Source organism: Chenopodium quinoa, unplaced genomic scaffold (assembly GCF_001683475.1).
Source record: "Chenopodium quinoa cultivar QQ74 unplaced genomic scaffold, ASM168347v1, whole genome shotgun sequence".
NCBI classification, from domain to species: domain Eukaryota; kingdom Viridiplantae; phylum Streptophyta; class Magnoliopsida; order Caryophyllales; family Amaranthaceae; genus Chenopodium; species Chenopodium quinoa.
Window position 1 is genome coordinate 68,290 of NW_018743448.1, and position 27,240 is coordinate 95,529.

At 36.5% G+C, this 27,240-nt stretch overlaps 3 protein-coding genes across 3 annotated transcripts; 2 read left to right on the forward strand and 1 right to left on the reverse strand.

Annotated features, from left to right (window-relative positions):
* Positions 1–400: 400 nt before the first annotated feature.
* LOC110739213 (caffeoylshikimate esterase-like) lies at positions 401–6,343 on the forward strand. Its single transcript, XM_021919666.1, has 8 exons — positions 401–953; positions 1,102–1,192; positions 1,379–1,411; positions 4,511–4,657; positions 4,735–4,865; positions 5,140–5,277; positions 5,395–5,493; positions 5,695–6,343. Exons 1-8 carry the CDS (start codon positions 933–935, stop codon positions 6,091–6,093), a joined length of 1,059 nt encoding a protein of 352 aa, XP_021775358.1. The 5' UTR covers positions 401–932; the 3' UTR covers positions 6,094–6,343.
* A 482-nt stretch (positions 6,344–6,825) lies between these two features.
* LOC110739214 (stress-related protein-like) lies at positions 6,826–9,821 on the forward strand. Its single transcript, XM_021919667.1, has 3 exons — positions 6,826–6,997; positions 7,162–7,389; positions 9,150–9,821. The coding sequence occupies exons 1-3, from the start codon at positions 6,944–6,946 to the stop codon at positions 9,624–9,626; spliced, it is 759 nt and encodes a 252-aa protein (XP_021775359.1). The 5' UTR covers positions 6,826–6,943; the 3' UTR covers positions 9,627–9,821.
* Positions 9,822–13,072: 3,251 nt separating this feature from the next.
* Positions 13,073–18,166, reverse strand: LOC110739215 (translocase of chloroplast 159, chloroplastic-like). The gene is made up of 2 exons (XM_021919668.1): positions 16,244–18,166; positions 13,073–16,162 (listed from the first exon to the last, which is right to left on the reverse strand). Exons 1-2 carry the CDS (start codon positions 17,954–17,956, stop codon positions 13,343–13,345), a joined length of 4,533 nt encoding a protein of 1,510 aa, XP_021775360.1. The 5' UTR covers positions 17,957–18,166; the 3' UTR covers positions 13,073–13,342.
* Between the last annotated feature and the right edge of the window lie 9,074 nt (positions 18,167–27,240).

Genomic DNA, 27,240 nt, shown 5'->3' on the forward strand with positions numbered 1-27,240 from the left:
AGTTCTAATTAAAGTTAATAAAAGATACCAAAGTTCAATTTACAGCTAAAATAAATTCTAATAAGATCAAGTTCATATAAGTTCAACTATGTCCGTATATGATCTGGTAAGTTCACTTAATTAAAATTAAAGTGAACAGAACACACCTTTAATTATAATAGTCACATTAGGCTAAAACAATTTGTTCAACCAAGATGTTTAATTAATAATTATCCAATGGCTAATAATTCAGATTTTGATGACACATCCACAATTTTTTATCGCCTAAAATTTCCAAATAAGTGCTGACACTTTTAAAAAAGAAGAAAAAAGCGTTTACGAGAAATTTATCAATTTTATTTATTTTTTTTATAAAAAAGAAAAGAAAAAATTAAAAAAAAAAAAAAAAAAAAAAAAAAAAAAAAAAAACCAACTTTATTTTTATACAACCTCCATTCCCAAACTCCCTCCCATTTTCCCTAAAAAAAAAAAAAAAAAAACTAAACTCTGCTCCCATTTTGATTTTATAAGACAATCATTAAAAAGAACATTTTAAAACGGAAAAAGTAATGAAAAATTTCACACCGTGTACGACACGAGACCAAACCCGTGTATGAAAGGTACAAAGACTAGGAAATCTTTGTAGCAAGGGAAGGGTATAATAAGTTATGGGCTCGTAGTCACCTCACCCCAAATTGGACATAACCCACCTGACACCTCACACTATATTTGGTTGTTTCTTTCAATAATCACTAGATTCTCTATGCTCCTTCCAAATTTCTATCCCTCGTTAAAAACTTCATATCTCCCACCCTCTTCGCTTCACATTCATCTCCAAACACTATTTTTTCTCTTCATTTTCTCCTTTTCATACCCTTAAATTTGTTAATTTGTGCATGGTTTTCTATTGATTGCCTGAAATTTTGACTATTTTTTGTTGGATCTTTCAAGATATGGAATTTGAGTACCAAGAGGTCGAATATTCTTCTTTATACAAAAAAATCTTGAATTTTTCCTGTTTTATGATTTTTTGAGCAAAATTTAACTTCTGGGTTTTGATTGATTTTGTGGTTTATGAAGTGGGTTTTGCTTATAATTAGATATAATGATGGTGTTTTGTAGGAGTACATTAGGAATTCAAGAGATGTCCAGCTTTTTACTTGTAGATGGTTGCCTCTCTCTCCTCCTAAGGCTCTTGTTTTCATCTGCCATGGTACTGCTACACTATTCTTTCTCCAAGATTTTAAATTTCACCTTCGATTTTTAATGTAATTCTAGTGTTTCGGAGTTCATGACAAAATCCCGTGTTGATCGGTATTATAGTAGTCTTCTGAATGTCATATTGAATATTGATGAGTGTCAGTTTTCTAAATGTCATAATTGGTATGCTGGTTTGCAGGGTATGGCATGGAATGCAGCAGTTTCATGAGAGGTAATTTAATGCTTTCTCACTATATTTGTCTCTGCTTTTCAGTGCAATTAAAGCTCAATTTTTGCTTTTGTTTTCCTTATTTATTTATTTTATTTTTTAAAAAATCATATTTTTGTTTGGTTGGCTTCCTAAATTGAAAGTGCACCATTCAGATATGTTTAGCACAATTGTTCTTGTTCTTTGTATTCTGTCACTGGGTTGGCCTGCCGGTTTTGACCTCATCATGGGTAGCTTTTTCTTCAACAACCAATTTTATAATATTAGACAACTTCTTTGTTCTTTCCTTTGTTCTTTTATTTAATTCAAAGATAGTGTTATTATACACTGATTTTCATATATGATGTGTATTTTAGCAATTGAAAAAGTAAAAGTGGGTTGTTATATACAACATGACTCAAGTATTTTTTTGTTAGGTTGGTACACACTTTTTTGATCTTGTAAGATCTAGTGCTTTCTTTCCATCTTTAAACTTTTTGAAGGACTTTTGGTCCTGATCCCATGGATGTCTAGTAGCTTCGTTGCATTTGGTTAGGATAAATCCGACTCTTAATTTCCTAACTTCTGGGATTTTTTTTTACTAACTAGGAGGGTGGGGAGGGGGGAACTAATGAGATATTAATACTGTATTTGATTAAGCTTTTAAAGGCCTATATCGAAAATTTGAGTTTTGAATCTTGTTCTACTTTTGTACCTTACTTGTGATTAATAAAGATAGAAAACTAATGGAGTCTCTAGTGAGGGAGGTGAAACAACAATTATGAAATGCTTATCCTGCTCTTGTTTAAGTTTCCAAATTTACTCTTACACAGATTACTCATACACACACGCGCACATATATTTAGATTTTTATTTTTAAAAATGGAGAAGAAAAGAAACCGTTGATAAGGGCTTAATGTCTGCTCTGATTATTTATATTGTATAAATTGTATCATGATATGTTTTCTTATAAAAAAAAATGAGTAAACAGAGTACTTTGTACATTTATGTTAGGGGTTTGTGTGTGTGCTGTAAAGGCTCTTATATGGCACATGTAGAATGGAACTTGGAAGTACATCAAAATGTGTTTACATCAGTTTGGTCAAACTGAGACATCAATCTAATATTTGATGAACTTCTTAATTCATGAGGTTGAATCCTAAAAACTTTTTCCAGTCTTTTATTCAATATTGATACTCTATGATGTACTTTGATTGACTTCCCCTCCGTTCCTTATAGATCTCCCCATTTGCATTTTGGTATGTTTCCCATATAGATATTAGACTTTTACATATTTAATTTCATAATTCATATTATAAAAATTTTATGTTTATATTTATGTTATGAATATTTACATTAAAAGGAATAGTAAATGGGAATATAAAAGTAGAATGGAGGGAGTACCCAATCACTGTTGTCTGTACTGTGTGTTGAATAAAATTGCAAAATGTGGTCTTGCTTGGAAACAAGGTAACATTAGGTATGATTTCATATGTATGCAATGGTCACCCATTATATTTTAAAAATTGAGCTAAAATTTATGTCACAAAGCGAGAATCACTAATTTTAAATTTGACTTTCCATACATACAATGGATTGCTAAACGATATTGAAATGGTTCGATATCAATGCATAGTTTTTGGCTTGTGAATCCTACTGTTATGTTTAACATACTATTTTCTTGTCAAAAGAAGGTTAATGTCCAACCTCCCCAGTCACCTAAATCTTATTAATGATTTTGTCCTGAATTCTTATCAAATTTGCCCCACCCCATTTAAAAAAAAGAAACATGCAATATATGTACATTTGAAGCTGTATGTAAACCACATACTGAATTGGGTACTGCATTTTTCACCTATTTGTGGTCAGCATCTTTTATAGGATGTTTTTTAAATGTAAATTGACTTATTTTCCTGATATAACATCCCCCAACCACCAGATTTACACCTTAAAAAACTTTTCTTTAGTAGTTGAGCTTTGTGTCATGATTCACATTATATGCTAGCTTAGAATTTTGTGTGGTAATTAATTGACAAATTTAATGTGTTAACCCTTTCTAGATTATCTTTGAATCACGTAGATATTTTTTCTTTTTCCCTCCTAACCATCTTAGTCTAGAAGCGAATTGTAAAAATATCTAAGCCAATATCTTTTTTTGACAAGTCCTTTTTTTGCAAATTTGCAACTATATGTATTGCCATCTTATCTTTTTCATTTCTCAATAATTGTTTTTCTCTTTGGTAAATTGACCTCTATTCTTCCTATATGTAACAGTGGGATGTTTTGTCCAACTTCAATTAAGTTCAGTGACTCTAGGGTGAAAGAACTTGCATTTGGTTGTGCTATCGAAGCTTTTAGGGCATTAGGGGTATAAAGGATGTTACAAAAATTGAAAAATGCTAAGCTTCAGTGCATGGGTTACTTGGTCATGGTGATTATGAAGTAAACTATTTACTTGATAAAAGCCTTCAAGAGGAGAAAAGATGGTAGAATTAGCCGCTTATCCTTGCCAAACTAGAGAGTATTTTCCTCAGAGACATGTATAACAGTACTAGTAGTAATATAGAATTGAATATTATAGTAATAGTGATATACCTTTTTGATTCAGTGTACTATCGGGTGAATCACAGTGGCTTTTCTCTTTTTAGCTTTTAGTCATTGCTGACATAATTAGTGAATTTTCATATCCTTGCATATTGCTGTTTGGTTTAAGTTGGTTGAACAACCAATTCTTGATTCATTAGACCAATCTTTCATGAGGCCCCACCAAGGTTTTTTGACTTTGAAACACTTGTTTTTACTTCTTATGGCTTTTTAGCCTACCATTTTGATTTTTTGGATTGGCAGGAAGGGAAATATGTTAGAGGAAATAAGTATTTTGAAATGAGGGAAGAAGGGAGTGGGAATACGACCGATTGGTTTTATTTAAGTAGACGACGTTATGTGCCACTCCAACTAACTATGATATGATATGGACTAATGACCTCAGAGAAATGATGCTGTCAATAAACTCAATATGTAATTATGTGATGTTATAGACATTTTACCAGAAATAAAATTTTCCTGTTGCGATTTTGAAAATTGTAGAATGGTGGTGACTATAGTTTTGTATTATGGTGACAGGATGTGGAATCAAGCTAGCATGTGCTGGCTATGCAGTGATTGGTATGGACTACGAGGGGCATGGAAGGTCCAAGGGTGCCCGCTGTTATATTAAGAAGTTTGACAATATTGTGAATGACTGTTATGACTTTTTCAAGTCAGTTTCTGGTAGGTTAACCAATTCCTTAAGTTGATCCATGCTCAAATTTCACATGATGTCTTTAATTGTTTTCAATGGTTCACAGAGCAGGATGAGTATAAAGGTAAACGGAGATTTTTATATGGAGAGTCGATGGGAGGAGCTGTTGCATTGTTACTTCACAAAAAAGACCTTACCTTTTGGCATGGTGCAGTTCTTGTCGCACCCATGTGTAAGGTAATGCTAGATTGCCATGGATGATTCATAATTACATATCAATGATGATATATGCTTCCTGTTTTTACTTGCCGCCTTAAATGATCTTTATATAAAACTGTTTCTCGTGGATCAGTTGTGCTTACTTTGGTTGTTAAACAGTTAAAGAATATTTGATGGTTTGGTATATGAAAGTATGAAACAGTGTTAACCATGAGAAAGGAAAAGGCCTTTCCTGTAAATTTTATTGGTAATCTAAATTGCAATGTTTCTAATACTCTGGTGAAACTGCCAGATATCAGAAAAGGTGAAGCCTCACCCTGTCGTTATTAATATTTTGACACAAGTGGAGGAGATTATACCTAAATGGAAGATAGTTCCCTCAAAAGATGTTATTGATTCAGCATTTAAAGACCCTATCAAGCGGGAAGAGGTTATCTTCTAATTCATTCTCTGATTCTCAAACCATTGGAAGTGAATGTGTTATATACACACGTTGTCACCATTTTTTTTCCTCCTTTTGAGATATCCTCTGTTGCCTGTTCTACAGATAAGGAGCAACAAGCTCGTATATCAAGAGAAACCCAGGCTGAAAACAGCTCTGGAAATGCTGAGAACGAGTATCAGCCTTGAGGACAGCTTACATGAGGTTAATATTATCTACTCTCAAACCATTCCTAAAACTTGCAAATTATGTTCTCATTCTTTGTCAGTCATGAGAAGACTTGCTAAGTTGCTATTCATACATTACTAAAAGGATTAATGTGATATTTATAAGTTATCCCTAATCTGAAGATAATTTTCAAATAATTCTAATAATGCAGCATGATTGATTGTTACAAACTTACAGGTAACCGTGCCATTCTTTGTACTACATGGGGAAGCAGACACAGTGACTGACCCAGAAGTAAGCAGAGCATTGTATGAGCAAGCCAGCAGCGTCGACAAGACCTTCAAACTATATCCAGGAATGTGGCACGCTTTAACATCCGGAGAGCCTGATGACAATGTAGAGCTTGTTTTCAGTGACATTGTTGCATGGCTTGACAAGCGCAGTGACATTGAATACAGTACATTGCACAACCAGTTCCTTGCTCATCGTGGGAGCGGGGCTCATGTTGTCAGATCTGCACCCACAACACCCTTGATGAACGGTGGAAGCAAAAAGAAGCAACAAAAACCAAGTGTGTACGGGAAATATTTATGTGGTTGGAAAGGACCTCGTATGCATCATCACTCGTCGATGTAAAGCCTCAGTTCGATTTGAACGGTCGTGTATGTAATTTCGTGTTTTTTGTGTGGGGGGGTGTGGAATCATCATTTAGTTGTAGTGAGAAAAGTCATAGTGAAAAGTATCTCATTTGTCACGAACTCATGATAAATGTCTGTAAAAATAAAAAGGGAAACTGAAAATTCTGTTAATATATACTGCTATATCAATTGACAATATGTAAAGCTCTTTGTTTATGTTTCTATAGATTATGTGAAGTAGTTAATACTAATTTCTAAATCCTAAAATTCCTAATGCAGTAATTGAATTGTTGACGACCTCCCCACCCAGAAATAAAAAGAGTAAAAGTAAATATGAAATCTCACAGTTAGGAACTTATGTCGTCTGGTTGATGAATGAAGAGATGGCACCCTAACTCAACTACTAGATGTGTACATCTTCCAATTTCGTACTCCGTAATATTTGTAGACCACTTAGCTAGGCGTGTTCCTGACTTTATATAGGCCTAGGGCAGGATAAAAAATTTGGGGCCCTTCAATCTAACCAATATTATCGAATATTTTGTCGCAACTTGTAACCTTTAGCATTTTCGAATTTTATATTGAATTATTATCAATTTTAAAAATCTTATCTAGTAATAAAAACAAACAACAACAATTATTCAATTATTCTTTTTTTTGAGGAAAATATATTATTATAATTTCATTAATTTTTCTTTCTTATAGATAATTTTCAAATGTCCATGTTTCCATTTTCCAACACAAAGAGTCAAGATAACTACGACTTTGCAAAGCGGCATGAGCAACATGAGATAAATCTCAAAATTTTGAGACAAAAATAGGGTTATCCAAGCTTTTTTCAGCTCAACATGGAAGTGATGGAACAACCTCAAGAACCTCTTGAACAAACCAACGCTGTTATTGTAAGTACTCCAAAACCATCCTTAAATTTATACATGCTTTTTACTGGCTAGGTGAGTCGATATTTTAGTCACGTTACTAGTTCAAATTACATTATCTATTTCTGGACTAGGGGAGTACGAGTATTAACCTGTATGTGAGTTTGATCCTATAATGATACATACAGGTGTATGAGAATGAAGAGAAAAGGCTCAAGCACTTGGATTTTGTGGAAGCAACGGTGGAAAATATGGTTGTTTTTCTAACAAAACTATATCAACTGAGCAAGGAGCATAGTGGTCCGTTCAAGGCACGAGTTGAGGCCATCGAAGAATTCGTGTTGAGAATCGTTGGACCTGTCTGTGACAAGTTCCACCATGTCCCCTTACAGCTTCTTGAATTCCTCGACCGCAAGGTTAGTTTTGAGTTTGATGTCACTCTTTTTTGGAGTATTGTGGACTAGCAATTGAGTGCATGTATCCGAGACTATTATAGGCACAATAGCTAAGAATGAAGATTCACTGCATAAATTAGTTGCTCTTAAGCTCCAACTTGTTATGTGATTTTCATTGTATTAATATACTCGCTTTCCCATGAAGTAGTTGTTACATTGTCTCAGCCACTTATTTTAAGTATATAACCAAGCAAAGTTTGATGGAGTTGGTAGAAAACTCACCTTATGACTTTGAACCTTTGAGGTCACCAGTTCAAGTCCCACCAACTACAATTGCTTGGGGGTAGGGAATTCCTTTATATCCCCCTCTACTCTCAAGCGTTGACCTGCGGAGCTAGGCTGGCTTAACCTTAAAAAAAAAAAAAAAACACTTATTATTAAGTATATGACATAACAAAAAATAATTTTGAAAATTTGATGCTTGTGCTATATCCTCACTCCATCACTTTAGTATGGATACAGGAGTACTATTTTGAAATTGCCAAAGACAACAGCAACATTGTATGTCCAAAAACATTGAAATAAATAGTAAGTGGATATCCCATATTTCTTGGGCTATTCTTTCATACCGTAGAAGTCGATGCAAGATATGAGACATGAGTGGCATGATTGATGGACCTTTGAAGTTCATTCTTCACCAAAAACATGTATGCAAGAACATCCAAGTACATCAAAGGAGAACAACCGCTGTCAGTCTGTCACTTGCAGCCATTTTCCTGCACCATTTCCCCTAACCATTTGAATAAAGTATTTGTTTCGTTGTTGGAAGGATCGTGTATAGTTCATAGGTCTCCGACTCAGCAACCACATTAGACACAGCTCTTATTACACATGCAAACATGCTACTAGGGGTGAGCAAAAATTTCGGGTACCCAGAATTGGAACTGAAACCGGTTAGGAACTGGCGATTCCGGAAACAAAATTGGACCCGGTGGTTCCAATTCCGGGTAATAAATTAAGGTCCCGGTTGTAACCAGTTCCAATTACAATTCTCGATTTTTTGGACCTGGAACTAGTTGGGTACCCAGTTGCCCAACATATGTTACACTAAATAAGTTTTTAAAAATAAAATTATGTTAAATGTATCTAGTTAGTAAAAAAAAATATATATATATTAATATCCAACATAAATAAAATAGCTTAATGCAGATATAAATACAAGTGTTAAACGCTAAAAATGAAAATAGAATAAAATATATAAGTATTATAATTTATAATATATTTTAACAATTATATACATAAGTGGGTATCCGGAACCGGGATCGGTACCCGATGGTTCCAATTCCAAGTCCTAAATTTTAGGATCTGGTTGAACTAATTCCAATCCGGTTCCGAATTTTAGGACCCGGTCCCAACCAATTCCGGGTCCGGGTCCTAAAATTTTGACCGGATACCGGTTTGCTCACCCCTAGATGCTACACAAGCAACACAGCACTAGCCCTATCAGGCTATTCGTAGCGAATGCCTTGTTCCCTGCACTGCAATCCATAGTATAAAGATGCATTATTTTAGTGAGTATTCCTGTTTACAGCAGATGCTGAACGTTTGTTTGGCCTTATATATTGTCTTAGATACAAATTTTATTAGCCAACATGATAATTCTACCATACAGCCTATTGTCAATAAGCTGGACATTATTTTTTAAGAAAATAACAAAATAAATAAATAAAAATTGTTACTTGCTATGTTTATTTAAGAACATTTACCCAAGAGGTATATAGGTGGACGAGTTCATCCACGAGATAGACTGGAGACAAGAGCCATTGCCAAAACTAATGACACATGTGACAAAGAAAGCCGCAGAGGTGACACGGGAGCTAGCCATGGAGATCCAAGCAACCGGCCTGCTCGATGCAACAGCTAACGCTGCAAAAGAGGCATACTTGACTTACAAGCCAGTGGCCAAAGACATGATCATCATGTATGAACCAGTAGCTGAGGAATATGCAGTTTGGGCATGGCAGTTGTGTAAACAAGTTCCGGTCCTTGCGCAAGTAAGCCAGTCAATGGTTCCAACCGTGGCATTTTGGGCCGAAAGGTACAACAAAATGGTGGATTTTACAGCAGAGAGTGGGTTACCAATGGCTCATTACTTCCCTTTGATCCCCCTTGAGAAGATTGCTAAAGTTTTTGCTGAGGAAGCTGATAAAGATGGGTTTCGATATGTTTCTGAGGATCGAATGGCCATTGCCTATTAATGTTCTGTAGTTTGCGTTATGTGTTGTCATTGTGATAGAATTTTTTCTGGATAATTTTGGGTTAAATTTTCTTGATGGTGAGTGAACTACCATTTATCCGAGTTTTGGAAGGAATCTTCTTTGTAACTTGACCGGATAATTGGCAATCAAATAAATTGCTACTCTATTTGGTATCAATTAATCACTTTTTTGCTATATTACTCGGACTTTTCATCTCACCTCAAGTACCCATGTCGGACCCTTGATACTCGGATATGGATAAGACGCTTAAACACTTCACGTTAGTACAAAATCATGGAAATATTTCATAAAATAGCCGAGTTGGACCACTCGGATAAATACCCATTCGAATATGGGTACCTGAGTCTTAAGTAACGTAGCTTTTTTGATCAAATTATATTGATAAAGTTATAATGGAACTTGCTTTATAATACAATAAGGCTCTATATTATTTGCTTAAGGTAAGAAGAACACGGCCTAAACAAGATAGTTGTGCAAAGTCAAAAGAGGATAAAATAATACAAATATCAATACCAAAAAAGAATGAAGTAGAAGTATGAAGAATCGACACTGTAAAAAACATAAAGAACAAAAAAAAACGGATTTTTCATGAAATACCATTGAGTTTTTCCAAAATTCACCATATACCACATAAAAAATTTTAATTCACCATATAGCACTAAGTTTATGTACATTAACAGAGAATGTCATTTTTTCTAACTGTCGTTAGTCTGCCGTTAACGCCGTTAGTAATTAAGGTTAATTGTGCCACGTGGCTTTCAATAAATTCGTTTAATAATCTAATTAACTCTTAATTAATAAAAAAAAATTAATTAATAAATTTTTTTTTATTTTTTATTTTTTCCCTTCACCTTCATCAATGGCTGCCTCTTCCCCTCCACCTCCATCCTCCCCTTCCCTCTCTTTTTCCGGCAGCTCCCTCCTCCTCCTTCCCTCCATTTTTCCGGCAGCCCCCCTCCTCCCCCTTCCCTCCCTTTCCCGGCAGCTCGCCCTCCTCCCTCTTCCACTCCCCCGTCCCCAACCTTTTTCGACCTCCCATCCCATTCCCGTCCCTTAAATCGATTTCCCGACCACCCCTCCCCCTTCTTATCCTTCTCCAGCCACCTTCCCTCTTCTTGAATCCCTAACCAGAAAACCCCAATTAACTGGTAAACCTCAACCCGAAAACCCTAATTAACCCAAAAACCCCAACCCAGAACCTGAAGAAACCCCCAACCCGATCCCTAACCCATAAACCCCTACCTTTAAAATTGATAACTCTGGCACCGCGAAACCCCCCCACCTCCTAAACTCCGGCTATTTGGTGAGGTGGTGGCGATTTGGTGCGATTGGTGGCGATTTGGTGTGTGTGGGTTCGCTTGGTGGTGGTGGGTTGTGGTGGCAGCAACTGCGGAGGAAGGTGAGACTTTGTTGTGATGGTGGTAAGGGGCAGCGGTAGGGGGTTGTGATGGTGGTGATAAAGGGGTGGCGGGCCGTTCCAGTCCGGCGATGAAGAGGGTGGTCGTACACGGGCTGGGGCTGGGAGATTTTGGGTTGGTTGTTTGCAACTAAATTGGGCGGCGGCGACGTGAGGGAGGGGGATCTGGGTCGCCGGCGTTGGATTTCGGCATGGTGGGTTTCGGCTTAGGTGGAAGGGTTGCAGGGGGAGACGTTTTGGGCAGATAGGAGGGAGAATTTGGGTTGGGTATGGTGGTTCAAGGGAGGGATGGGGGCACCGGCGCAAGGCTGGGTGAGGGGCGGCGCCGACGCAGTGGTGGTTCAAGGCTGGGAGCGGGTGGCGGGGGGCTGGCTGGGTGCTGGTTGGGGGTGAGGAGATGGCTGGGAGTTGGTGGTGGTTTTAATTTTTTCAATTATTTTTGTAAAAGTTTTTCAATTAATTATTTAGTTTTTCAATTATTTTTTTATTTTTATTTTTATTTTTTGATAATTAATTAAATAATTATTTTAAAGTTAAATAATTTAAAAGGCAACCAATTACAAGCTGCCATGTGGCACAATTAACGTTAATGACTAACTGAGTTAACGAAAATGGCATGTTGTGACATTTATGTTAAACTCAGTGGTATATGGTGAATTAGAAATTTTTGTGTGGTATATGGTGAATTTTGGAAAAACTCAGTGGTATTTCATGAAAAATTCAAAAAAAGAATGGAGGTAACATATACTTTGTTAGCTTGTTATAGAATGAAGTAAAATTATAAAGAATTGACTATGTAAAAAAACACATAAAGAATAGAGAATGGAAGTAACATATATTTCGTTAGTTCGTTATAGAATTATTTATCAATGCCAAAAAACAATGAAATAGAAGCATAGAATAATTTAAAAAGTTCGTTAGTTCGTTTTCGAAAAGCAAAAATGACAATTGAAACCAGACTTTCACCCTAAGTACCTAAGTTAATTACTGAATGAACTCCAGTATCAGTGCAAACAATCAAGAGAGTTATTTATTTACTTTCACATTATTTCAATTTCTTCTATAATAACCCAAAGCTCGATTCTTCCGAGTATGAAATCAACTTAAGCATATGTAGTAAAACAAGATTTTGTGTATATGTTTTCACATCACTATATTTTGTAGGTCTGTAACCATTTAACTGTTTAATTAGTTCAGAAGGTGGAACTAGATTATTATGAAGACCCTACAAGGGTAGTACAGCAAGTATCTCTTTACAGTACTGATACATTTTTGACCAACAAGTCTCATATATGAGGCATTAGCCTTTCGACCAGTCGAAAGAACGAGGAAGCACACAATACTCATTTGTCTGATTCAGTAATTATGAGCATAAAAGAACAGTTACAATTCTATGGTGAACTACTTCATCTGTTCTTCCTAAATAATAGGCCACATAAAACTAAGACTCGATCCACGGCCAAGGCCATAACTTCGACCAGCCTAAATCTAGAGGCTATATATTTCAATTTAAGATCATACTTGGATTGGGGGTAATATATTCAAAGGGTAATAAAAGTCAAACTTAAAAAAACATAAATAATTAGAGGAGTTGTAGGAGACAAGGTGTTTACAAATGAAATAAAGTAGTTTTGTCATAAGGAAAAGAGAGAGATGGAGGAATTATCATCCTCATAATGAAGATAATAGTTACCCACTCTCCCCCTAGTGTAACTATTACCCCCAAAATGAAGGTATTAGTTCCTCTTTCTTCATCTCATACCACACCATCATTACATAATTTTCTTTACAATCAGATTATCACTATCTCCTCCTTCCCTATAATCATTTTCATTTTGCTTAGTTTTGACTGTTATAACCTTAATAATACATCTCCCTTAATCCAAGCATGCCCTAAAAGACTCATTTCATTACATGCCATGACAGCAGATCCAAGATGATTTTGCCATGCAAAAAGATATCAGAAACATAAGAGGGCCAGGGTAGGGAGAGGGGTAGCAAGAGGATATTCAAAGAAATAAGATTGCCATTAATGGGAAGCAACAAAAGTCGATTTTCGTACTCATATTAATACATTGATAACCCGCATATGCTAGGGAGTGGTATATATCCCAAAAAAAAAACAAAAAAAAAAAAAAAAAAAAAAAAGAGCTACTAATGATGAAACAAAGCCTTTATTGAAAATGACAAAAGAAGCGACTCGAAAAGTAGTAAAGCAATCAAAATTTGATCACCATTGCAAAAGTAAATGACAGAAACCAAAAATGAAATGCAGATTTTAGTAGATAGAGTAATTCTCACTGACACTAGGCCTGAATTTCCGATAAATGGCAAGAGCAATTGGAATGAGACCAGCATATGCAAGAGCTACATGATCGGAGCTGCTTGTCCTCACTGTGATCTGCCCACTCTGTTTGTTGTTCAAGGCAACACGAACAGCCATCTTTGAACCCCGCCCAACAGAAATCTGGGACTGAAGGTTTCCTCCTATTGCCAGGTCTCCTCTCCATTTCATCAGTGACAGCACAAATGAGGACTGATCTTGGCCAATTGGATAATCTTCTTCTCTGAGACGTATTTCCAAATTAGCTCCATAAGCAGCATCTTTCTGAGAACGAACAGTACCTGTGCTCCCCACCAAAACAAGCCTCTTGCCCAAAGCAATTTGATCTTCAAGTTTTACCCCAGTGGCAACATTCTCCCCCAAAAATGTAACAGATACTCCAGCTGCTGTCTTGTTCTTCTTCAAGTTTTTAAATTTGCTTTCCCCTCTCACAATGTAGGCAAGTTGCTTGCCAATGGTTTGAATATCAAAGCCAACTAAGCTAGAACCATTTTCTCCATGCTTCGCTGAAACTGCAGAATCTAAGTGAATATTAAAGTCTTTCTTATCCTTAGTCACCTGTACAGTAACTGCAGCAGGGAAGCGTCCTGCAATCCCAAGATTTTGCTCAACATTGACACCATCATACCCACAGTCATGGTCCCAACCGTGTGTGTCCAAAACTGGCCGGGCCAAGAATTGCGAAGTTGGCTCCAAGAAACGATATCGATAAGCTGGAGTGTCACTGTCAAAAGAGGGCGGCAAAACCATGTCAGGTAAAGGAACTGGTACAGCAGCTGGGGCTCCATTCTCACCATCATAATCTTCTGGCATCTCACTGTATTCATCCACACTTGGTTTGCCGTTTTTCTTCATATCCCTCATTCTTTTGAGCTCCTCTCTCAACTGCTTTCTCTGAAGAAGCTTCACTCGGTAGTCATATTCTTCAAAGTATGCCTTCTTCTGCTCTCTACTAAGCTTAGCAATCTGAGTTTTCCTCAAAGGCTTAAATGGTGGGAGCTGATCATACTCATCTTCTTCCTGATCAGAATCGGACAAGTCATCCAAGTCAACATCAGAATCACCATTGTCACCACCCTGATCAGCTGAAAGTTTGGGGTGGGTACGAGGTTGCAACAACGAACTTAACAAGTATGGGAGAGGAGGCGAACGGGTACGGAAATTAAAAAACTTCCGGTGATCTACAGGATCTTGAGGCTTTGAGGTCAGACTAGCGTCAGCCAAAATTTTTAAAGAGTAGCATAGCAACATTAACTGTGGTCTCCAGGCCTGGCCATTAGGAAGTACCTTTAGCCCTTCCCGATTTTTCCGACATGCAGGGTGGTTCTCCACAAGGGAAACAGGGTTCATCATGCCTAGATTCATAAAACGCAAATCACCAACAGCTTGACCAATAGACTGCTGTATAACATGACTACGCTGTCCCACAAACACTTCATAGCCAATTGAAGTGCCAGTTGGACCATCTGGGGGAGCACAAGCAGCATGAGTGAGTGTGAGAATGGTACTCCGCCAGATGGAAGAACCAAGAGAGTTGGAGATTGTTCTCAACATGGGTAGATCATTTAGATCTCTTGTCTGTGAATCCAGCCGATCCACATAAAGTGTGAGATCTGGAGGATATCTCTTGGTGAACTTCTTGACTGAGGCTAAGACTTTACGGTTGAAAGCCTGCTCCAATGCAGAAGATTTAAGACCAGGTGCATCAATGACTCTGATCTTGACTCCGTCCACTACTCCACTAACCTCATTAACAGAAGTGGTTTCAGGTTCAAATGCATTAATTTTAACCTTCTCTTCACCAAATATAGAATTGATGGTGGCACTCTTGCCAACACCACTTTTCCCAAGAACCAACAGGGTCAAGGAAAAGTCTAAATCATCTTTCCCCTCAGCCTCAAGCTGCATAGCTGTCTGTTTTGCGTTATCAAGACTGAAGGACGGAACTGTCGTCCTTCCTGCAAGAATTGCTAGTTTATAAAGAACTTGTGATGATACAGATTGGTCTACTGTCTGGCCAATTCTTTGAACAAGCCTTAAAAATTTCACCCTCAAGTCCTGTATCTTCTGCAGCTTCTTCTTGTCTTCATCACTTAGGCTTTCCTCAGATGGAGCAGCAGCACTAGGCGTAGCAAAGATGCTGGAATTGCTTGAATTAGACGCAGGTCTCACGGAACGGAGTGACGTTCCCAAACCAGCAGGACGCTCAACAGAAAAAAGGCGAGATCCATCCTGAGATGTTATAGTGATTGGACCAGTATCTGAACCAGAACTAGTTGCCGCTTTCAAAAGAGCAGCTAATGCAGCAGAATCAATCAACTCTCTACCCTCCCCTTCCTCGTCAGAATCAGCTTCTTCCTCAGAGTCTGTGACAACCTGTCCATCAATCATCTCTGAACGATCACCAGAAACCAACTCCTCCATAAAATTTCTGGAAGAGATTTCACTCTTAAAGAATAGAGGTTCACCTTCACCATCAGAGCCTTCATCATATTCCTCTTGGGGTATATAAAATCTCTCCTCAGCTTCCTCTCCCTTATCCGGGATCAAAGTTTCAGTTTTATCATCCATCTTATCAGATGCATCATCATCTACATCATCATGCTGAAACTTCTCTTGCTCCCCACCAGAAACAGATAGCATTCCATCAGCAGACTCATGCTGCTTGAATTCAGCAGCTTCAGCATTAATCTCTTCTGATGCAGGTGTTTCTTCTTCATTTGCGAGAGTCTCTTTGTCAGAATTATCAACAATCTGCAAAGGCAAACCTAATTAGGCATATAAAAATGTCATTTATAGTTAGTTCAACATGATTATCATAAAAAAAGTACTCACCTCAGATGAATTTACATGATTATCATTGGCCAATGTCGTGTTTTCACCAGCAGGTGCTTCTACTTCCTTAACTTCAGCTTTCATCTCTGTTCCGGCAGCTCCAGAGTCCTCCATAACAGCAACTCCAGATTTCACGGGTTCTGTACCAACATTATCTTCATCAACAACCAAGTCTCCTTCATCTGTAACCTTTGCCTCATCAGTTTTCATGGATTTAGAATCCGTTTTAGCAGGTTCTTCTCCAACAGAATCTTCCTCTGTTGAAGCAGGTTTTTCAACAGCAGAATTGTCAACCTTTGTTTCTGCAGTATCCAAGTCACTCCTTTCCTTGATGTCTGTTTCCGTTCCCACATCAGCATCCCCCACAACAGCTACTCCAGATCTTACAGCCTCAACAACATCAACATTCACCGCATCAACAACAGCATCTCCTTCATCAGTAACCTTGGCCTCACCAGTTTCTACAGATTTAAAGTCCACTTCATCAGGTAATTCTGCAGCAGTATCTTCAATTATCGAAGAAGATTCTTCAACAGTATTTTCACCCACTGTTCCCGAATTCCCTGAGTCTTTCCCTTCCACTGTCGAAAGAAATTCTTCAACAACAGCATTTTCATCTGTTCCTGAATCCTCTGATTCTTTCTCTTCCTTTACCTCCCCAACAATAGCAGCTCCAGACCTAACAGCTTCACCAGCATCAACATTTATTGAGTCCACTACAGAATCCCCCTCCTCAGTTAGCTTGACACCACTATCTTCAACAGACGCAGAATCCACTAAAGCAGGTTCTTCGGCAACAGAGGTCTCCTCTTCCCCAACTTCAACCTCAGCATCCACCTCCTTTTCAGTATCCCCAGCAACAATATCCACAGATTCGACTTTCGAATCCTGCTTATTATCATCTTCAACCCCAACAACAGCAACTCCTGACCTTACAGCTTCAACAACATCCACTTTTATGGAATCCACAACAGCATCTCCCTCGTTAACTGGCTCACCATCACGAGATTCGGAAGCATTTTCCTCCACTTTAGACCCCATATCATCACCAACATCCTTAGTCTCCAAAGACTCAAGTTCACTCTTTTCTTGAGTGCCCTCATCACCCAATTCTTCTTTCGCCTCCTCAAACGACTCATCCTCCTCCTCCTCCTCTTCCTCACCCAAAACCCTAACTCTAGGCGCCTTTTCAGCACCATAAGACCTACCCATTCCATCCCCAACTACACCAATATCCTCCTCTTCACTATCAACCTCAATTTCATCATCGTCATCATCATCTCCATCACCCGAAACCTTCGCAACCGGCAAACCCGCCTTTGGTGCCCGAACACCCGGCGAACCTAATGCTGACCCAGATGCAGGGGCATCAGTTTCATCAACCTCAATCAATTTCTCTAGGGTTTGATTATCTGGGCCATCAATAGGAGTCTCAAACTCCTCCTCACCATTCACATAACTTCCATTATTACCACCACTACTCGCAAAACTACTACTAATACTACTATCACTGCTTCCATTACTACTACTAGTAATCGAATTCTTATTAGTTTCATCAATTTTATTCATTTGTTCAGGAGAATTATTGTTTTCAACAACTAATTCATTATCAAATTCATCATCATCATCATCATCATGAGAAGGTACAGCACGAATACCTGAAGGTTGTCGAGAAAGAAGCGACGTCCTATCCACTTGAGGTTCCGACTCCATTGATGCAAGCTTGAATTTGTTGGTTCCTTCAATACAATGATTGAAGGAACGTAAAAATAATTTGGGGGTTTAGGGTTTAATGATAATTTAGGGGTTTTGGGTGGATTGAATTAAGAGAGAGAAAGTGAGAAGAGAAGAGAGAGAAAGATGGCAGATAAAATGGTGTAAAACTAACAGAAAGATAAGGTAAGGTGAATAAGGGGATTAAGCTAGCAGCATTATAAGAAAGGTTTTGGGCCTTCATTCGTGTGTAATAAACTACTAAACTATACACCAAAACAAGTATCGAAAATACTCTCTCTGGCTCATATTAATTCTAGGGTCATCGTGTGACTTGGCAATTAAAATGAGAAAAATACAAGTTAATATCCTATATTAACAAAACTTGTTTATATTAAGGGTAAATTTGTAAATTTAGCAACCACACCAAGAGTAATTTTGTAAATTTAGCAGCCTTTCTCTCCCCTCTATCACCAATGCACAACCACTAGTACCACATGTCGCACCACCGCAGACCATTAGCTTCACCAGCTGACCACCGCACAACCACCAGCACTACCAGCCGACCACCGCATGACCATTAGCACCACCATTTGACCGCCGCACCACCGCGAGCACCACCTGAGCGAATCCCTTTCCCTTAGGGGTTAGTATGGCCCCACTTTACATAATTTGCTACTAGGGTGTCTTTTGTTCAGCCGGCCACCTGGTTTAGAGCCGCGAAAGTGGTCGATCATGGGCATGGCCATGGGAGGGGAGCAGAGAGAAGGAAATAGTGGCCATGGGAGTGGAGGAGAGAGAAGGATATATATCCATGTGAGGGGAGGAGAGAGCAATTTTGATATAAACATGTCTTGTTAATATAGGGTATTAAATGAGTTTTGCTCATTAAAAATATGCAAATGCAGATTGGATCGCTAATATAGGACATTTAGTTCATGAGATGATGGATATTGATGTTTGTAATTCCTTCTCTTATACATTAGCTAGAGATTCCTTCATGAGGATGGCGTCCTAATGTTTATTTTTATTACCTTTTTAAAAAATAAATTAGAAAGGGATGCAAATGAATCGAGTCATGTCTCATTGATCCGAAAGAAATGCAGAAGTCCAAGTTGAACACTAATTATCATACTATGTTCATTTTGCTTGTGTGATAACAAGCTCAAGACCCAAATTAGGTCAAGCTCATGTGTGGTTAAACTTGGTTTGTTTGATAACTATTGGTTTGAGCTTAACTTGTGAATGTTTCATTTAAAAATCGAGTCTAATTCATAATATGTTTTGTGCTATCATAGCTTTGTAAAAACTATGAAATTTTAGATATTTTAAAAGTATACATTTTTTTTTTTTTGAAAGAATTTTAATAGTATACATTAAGACCAATCTAAATAACAAGATCCAACTAAACTAGACTTAACTTTAGAAAAATCTGACTAGAACATTTTATTTAAGGCGAAAAGGACAAAGCCTAATTGCCATTTTCTATTTAAACATGAGGGCAAATGATAATAATGACATTTGTTTATTAGGAAAAATTGTCAAGATTCATACAACCTTTTACAGGTCTTATAGAAATAAAATGATCTTTTGACTATTCAAGAATAAAATGACCTTTGACACGCATCTTATCTTATATAGATTAAATAATCGGTGGTTAAATCAAACACGTGTCACATTGTGATTTGTAATGATTTTTTATTTTTTTTATTTTAACATTTTTCTTTAAAAAAAAAAAAATCCTCCCACTTCCCGTTCACCCCCTCCCTATCCAGCCCCATCCCCATTCGACAAGTCCATCAACCTCCTTTCCGTTTGATCATCACGTCATACCCCTCCAACCGATCCACCACCACAAGTCGCCGCGCACCAACCACCTTCGTTGATGTTTTGTCGGTTTTCGAGGTTGGTGGGGAGTGGGGTGGGCTCGATGGTGTTTTTGAGGTTGGTGAAGGGTAGGGGTAAAGGTTTCAGCGGTTGTGTGGGAGGAGGGGGTTTTCGACGACAATGAGGGCTAGATGGGGGTTTTCGACGACAATGAGGGTGGGTGGGGGGTTTTCAACAACAATGGGGGATGGGTGGGGGTGAGGTTTAATTTATTAAATAGGTTGACCGGTTACGTTCTATTTATAGGAGATGCATGTCAAAGGTCGTTTTCTTCCGAAATAATCAAAAGGTTGTTTTTTTAGAAGACCAGTAACATGTCATATTAATCGATCTTGGCAATTTTTCCTATTTATAATAGTTCAAAGTATTTATTTTCTTTAAAAACTTCACAAAATGTTGATGAGGATGGAACATATGAATATGCCACAATTCTATACTAAAATTAGGGAATTATGGGGTAAATCAACATTATAATCCCATCAGCACGATGAATTAAAAAATATACTCCCTTATCCTTTTCAATTTAGAATTTTTTTATTTTTTTATTTTTTATGTTTTGCCCACTTTGCTTAAAGGTGATCATAATTCTAGCCGAACAGGGCCTTAGCATGAAACATCATACTCAAACCCGTAAAAAGTGTTGGGCTTTCGGGACAAAGCGTGTTTTTCGGGCTTTTTCAGGCTGGACTCAGGGCATTAACAGAAAATGTGTTTTTAGGTTAGCTTGCTACACCACACTATATACTTTTTCTCCTTCCTTCTTCATGCAGTCTTCTTCCTACCTTCTTTCTTTCCTTTTTTCTTAATTCTTACATGTATCTCTTTTCTTAATTCTTTCCTTAATTCTTAATTTTGTTTGAAATTTTCTCTCTCTCCTCTATTCTTGACATTGTCTTATTCTTTTGACATTTCTTTCTCCTCTATTTTCTGTATTTTGTTGATTCGTGATGGATTAAATTGTTATTCCCGAAGAGATTGTTGATACAGATTAGTTTATGTCATTGATTTATAACTTATTTTAATTAGGTTAAATTTTTTGAAAATGTGATTGATATTACATCTATAATTTTTGTATATTTTGTCAATTTGTAATGATGTCATGAATTTATGATAAATATCAATTGATTGTAGTAATTTTCTCTGTCCTCTCCTTTTTTTTTGGTATTCGTTTGTTTCTTAATCAATCATGTTATAGATCGATAGTTATTTTCTCTATGATGAACCAAGATTAGATTTTAGGTGGATATTCAAATTTTTAGAGTTGGAATAATTACAATTGAACTTTTGTATAATTCCTGTAAAAAATAAACTTGTAGTACATTATCCATGAATATTTAGTTTATTAAAAATGAACATTTCGTACATAAAAATGGACATATTTTAAACGATTTATTTTATCTTTGTTTTTCGTCAATAATTATATACAATGAATTTTAGCCTATATAAATATATGAAATTCATACTCATTTTTAATATACTAAATGTTCATATTTTTTTTGACGTGTTCATTTTTTCACGTGCTCATTTTTTATTACTAAATGTTAATTTCTTTTAAATGGGTTCATATATATTTTTACTAAATGTTCATTTTATTGGGCATGGTCTAGCTATTTTATGATTATATAAAAATCTGTTCATTTTTAATATACTAAATGTTCAATTTTTTTTTACGTGCTCACTTTTTATTAACAAATATTCATTTTTTTTAACATGTGCATTTTTTGTTAATTACCAAATGTGTATTTTTTTTAATATGTTCATATTTTTTTTTTACTATATGTTATTTTGTATACTAAATGTTCATTTTTTTTTTACGTGTTCAATTTTTATTACCAAATGTTCTTTTTTTTAACGTATTCATTTTTTTTTCACTAAATGTTTTTTTTTGACATGTTCATAATTTTTTGCTAAATGTAATTTTATAGGGTGTGGTCAAGCAATTCTATGATTATATAATAATAATGTTCATTTTTAATACATTAAATGTTAAATTTTTTTACTTGTTAAATGTTTTTCTTTTTTTTTTGATGTGTTTATATTTTTCTTTTTTTTTTACTAAATGTTCATTTTATAGAGCGTGATCCAACTATCCTAACTGCACTAGGGTCCAGCAAACTTGCACTTTTTTGGGGCCAAGCCGGATGGGGCTAGCGGGCCAGGTCATCATAGATGATCAATTTTATTTTATTCTAGTTATGTTATACCCATTTTACCATCTTATCTTTCGTTTTTTTTTTTCTTTTTTTGACAACGATGCAAAAAGGAGGCTAGCTCCCAACTGACTCAAGACTACAACGAGACAATTTAAATCTCTTAACCAAACTAATACAAGAACTAAAAAGGGGATTGGGGTTACAGACGCTATGAACTGCTTGATAATGCAAATAAGGGGGTTGAGAAGATCCATCACCAGAACTAGCCCTAAGCTGTTCCAAATTTGTTACCTTGCGTTTCTTGAGCCTGTAAAAACAACAACTAGGATGCCTTTTACCTTTCTTGTTCTTCACCCTTGACTTGATTGCCCTTCCATTTTTTCTTGACATGGTAGAGAACATGAAGGTAGAGAGTGGAGGAGAGGGCTGCACATGGCCGGGTTCAACAGTCATGGGGTCGTCGTCATTAGAGCCTACGGATTCCACTTCATCGATATCAGTGGTAGTTAAATCTCTCGCATGTAACTCGTTCCCCTCCTCGAATTTCGAACCATCATAGTTTCTAGAAGTTAGGCTAGTAGGTATATGATCATCTAACAAGAAGTCCAACAGTGTGGCTAACCTCGGCGGAGTCCAAGGATCGCTTGGCCTTTTCCTTTAGGCCCTTCCTGTTGCGACACCTCTTTTTTGGACCCACCATCCTAGTAGGCGTGAGTAAGGTTTCAGGAACTTTGGATTCCTTTGCCTTATGGGATTCAAAATGCCAATTATAGGTGGTATTTTCCTTCACTCGTATAGTCATCCATGATACATCAAAATGTTTGAAGAAACTCAAGGTTTTCCCTTGAGTGAGATCCGATCCGAATAAAACAAATCGAAAATCTTAAGGGATTGATTACTTCTTAATCCGTTGAGGAACATATGAAATTTCCTCAGCCCCATGTCCTTATCATGTCTAGAATCCTGATTGTTCGGAGAGCTAGTAGCATCATTGTCTTCCTTTTCCAAAGGGGTAAGAACATTAGATGTAGTGATAAGGCTCTCTACCATCATCTCATTATAACAGAATCCATGATGGGTAAGGCCATGATATCAATCTGAGCAACGCTACTAGGCAACCCAAAAGAGTCTAGACTGATAGAGGGGTTGCTGATCTTCCCCTTTTTGTTGAAGATGGTGTGGGACAAGTCGGATTCCTCAGTGCCCCTCTTTCCCTTGATCTTGCTAGCTTGTCTTCTTAGCCCCTCCATCTTCTCCATCTCGCGAAGGATGTCCTGATTTTTAGGCTCAGTCTTAGTTGCTTTGCCAAGATCTTCATGGGCCTCCTCGAGTTGATAAAGCTTGATTTTGGCTAAAGCCCTTCTGTAAAGGGCTTTAGTATTGTTACCATCAAGCATAATGACTAATGAGCAGAGCTCCTTAGTTTGTTCGAAATCCCGGACTTTTAGGGCGCAAGGTACAAGGTTTAACTCAAAGGATATGGAAAGGTTCCATAGAAAGACACAATCATCTTCATCTCTTGGCAGACAAAAGCACAGAAGTTTCAACCCTCTGTCATACTTAGCCCCAGCAAGAACGACTTCACCTTTCTTGAAATAAGTATTGCCCTCCTCCTTCAATTCTTTTGCTTGATTAAGAATGTTTTGGGGGCAATTATTTTTGGAAAATTTGACAATACTTTCGTCAAAATCATCATTCAAGTGGGTGTACGTAAGGGCGCTAAGTAATTTTTGGCAGTCCATAACAAACTACTAACACCAACGGAGATTGACTAACAACTTCACGAAAAAGAACACACAAACAGAACCAAGGTGAAGCAGACCTTGATTCAAAGTCGCAAACTAATATTAAAGTCATAAAAAACATCACAGAGAAGGACGAAGCCCAGCATAAAAGATTAAAGTACTAAAACCTTCCTTAAAGATCGTGGGTGAAGATAACCCAATTAAAAACTTTTTTTTTATTTTTTTTGAAAAGGAACTGGGTAAAAGGCACAACGACAACCCAGCGGTCGGAGCTCGGGGCCCAAAAAGCAGCGGACTTAAAACGTGAAGGAGGCTAGGGCTGATGGAGGAGGGAAACAACTGTCCTCTGAGGCAACCCGATCGTCGCCGATAGAGGTGGGTGTAGCGGCTCAAAGATCAAATCATTGGTGGCGCCTTGGTTGAGCTACTAGATGGGGATGGGAGGTAACAAGGTAGTGGTCAGGACACCACCACCACGAGGCTCGTTCGCGAGAGCACGAGAGAGAAACTAGGTACGAGTGTGCGACGACACTTGATTAAAGCCTCCAATGACGACTTGCTTGGCTGGGGTTGGGGGGTTTGCCGACAATCGAGGAGCTGAGCAAGCCAACCCACTCAAATCACCGGTAGCCCGACGGAGTTTTGTTGAAGGGGAAAAGTGGTTTTGTAAAAACAGGGGTCAGTTGATGGTTTTGGAAACTTATGCTCCAAGCGCGTGAGGCGCATTCTTTTGTTTTCCTTCTCTCTTATTCATGTCACCTCATCTTATCTTTCAATCCTACAATAATTACACCTTTTCCTACTTTCTATCTTACTTTATTTACTTTTTTTTTTACACAAATTATTCTCATTAATACATTCTCACACACTCTCACATTTTTCAATAATTTCTTAAATTGCATAGTTTTTTTTTTTTTTTTTTGAATAGTAAATTGCGTAATTATAATAAGTAGGTAGAACATAAAGAACAAATATAATACAAATACTTTTAAATCGTGAGGGTTGATTCATGGTCATAATATAAAGTGTGTTATGCTGAAAATAGTTTTGTATATGTGGAATTGACATTAGAGAGTACTGTTTAATTATTTTTATTTATTTATGGTTAAAATAATACATTGATAAGTGTGTTAAGTTGAACGTATCTATTAACTAATACTAAAACAAAACATACTGACATCATCTTTCTCTAAATTTGTAGACATCTCGCTTTCTCATAAAAAAAAAATCGCCTAAATGCTTTAATGACATCATCTTTATTTTTTTTTGTTAAAGCTGAACTACTCTATTTTTATTAATTTGAAAACCGTTTATGAATTTTGACTAAAAAAAATCAAATAGGTGCTTCTACAAACTACTATACAAACTGTTAATTGTTGGAAGCTAAAATAATAATTTTGATGACATTGGTGCTAATTATATACTATATATTTTTTTTCTTCAGATTTCATTAATATGCATTCCGTAAATAATTTTCTTTTGACTATTTCAATTATTAATTGTAAATAATGTGGTTCATATATATTCTTAAATGTAAATTATTTTCATATCTACTTATAATCTTTATAGACAATTTAATGTAACAAAATATAAATTACAAGAAAGATTAAATCTAACCGTGCATCGTACGGGGATAACCTAGTTAATTATTTATAAAATGGACTATGGAGGTAGTAAATCATTGTCACACCGGGCTTCCTAACAAGAGTGACGGTTGATTATAATATGGTTTCTCCGCTTACTAAAAACTACAAATTGATGGATTTATGTGCACAAGTGAAAAGTGATAAGTAATGCACTGAGCTCATTATCATTCGATAGCCTTGATTTTTGGTTTCTAGTGTTGGATTTTCTACAAAATTATAGTTAAAGAACAAAATAAAATAAAAGATAAAAAAAATAACCTCAATAAAACTATTGCGTGTGGAATTGTAGTCCTCTAATCCCTCATCTTATCCCCTTATTTCGATACATAGTTGATTCACAAGTTGCAAGAGATTTGCAAATTGTAATCGTAAGTTCGTGACCTTCTTTTGTTTGTGTGTGCATCTCTAGAAAAATCTACACTATCTCAATTACACTAAACCAATTCCAAACCCATGTAACAATTTAAACTACGTACACGAGTAGTTTTCGTGTATGTTCTCGAATGTCAAGAGACTTAATATTCTTCAATGTTTAAAATCGAGTTATGATTATATGTGCATTTTGTTACTTATCATATGTGGTGTCTCATCTCTATTTTAATGACGAAAACAATTCTCACATATTATAATATGAGGTTTTTATTTCAAGATAGTCTAAATATTTATTGAAATGACTATCATATCTAATGATAATCATTTCTAATGATAATCATTTCTAAGGAAAGCTTGAATTTTACATTAAAACATGCTAATAGTCTAGCAACGCCACGGAAATCATCCTAAATTAAAGTTGTGCAAGCAATCTTGAGAATACAACAAGAAATGACGAGGAAAAAAAAACTTCCAAAATAAAGAGAAGTAATAAATATTCATGACAACATAAAGTTAACAAATTTTCTAAAATACAAACTAAATTAATGTATAATTAGATAGGGATTACTTTTTACTTTTTACTTGGACTTAACTATAATATGTGGTCATACCTCATACTATAAGAGTTACTTTCAAATACCTAGGGTGACTTATGCCTTTTATAATTAGTGAGAGAAAAGTATAAAGTTCTTCAGTCCCAAAAATTGCATAAAATAAAATCAAAGCATACATATTGAAGAGCTTATAGAGGAGTGTCAAGTAATGTAGTTGATTAATGTTTTAAAAGGTGGTATTCACAGCGTGGGATCAAATCTTGTCTACTTGTCCTTTGTAGAAAAAAAAAGAAAAAAAAAAAACTTATGAAGAACGTATTACCAGCAAAATGCTCATTTGGCAAATGATAATGAATGGTGGTAATATTTGTATTTTTTTTTCGACGTACAGAGAGCCACAAAGGCAAATAATATAGACGAGATCTATCCTCAAGTCTTGAGTACCACCTCTCAAGATTTTAACTAACCTAGCTAGTTGATCATCCACATGACATCTATATGAATTTCTACATAAATTTGTAAGAATAATCATTGTCCATAACCATTGTAAATATGGTATGGCAAGTTCATCCTAAATTATGTCTCTTTCATTTTTATCCATTACTATTTAAGGATGGTATCATAACTTTGTGAGGTAAGGGACGTTTATAAAGAAAAGGATGGTATCATAACTTTGTGAGGTAAGGGACGTTTATAAAGAACAACACAATTAATTACGGTAACATTGCATTACTTTGGACATTAGTATTGGAAGAAAAAGGGGATGAGAAGAAGAGGAGGCAGTTTCATAACGTAACCCCCTACTGTCACGTCTAGTAAAGTGTATGTGCAATATAAACTTGATGAGTAATGACTAGTCAAGTAGTCAGTATCCAAATGTATATGTTGAAACTTTTGTCACTATATTGAATAGGAGACTAGGAGATC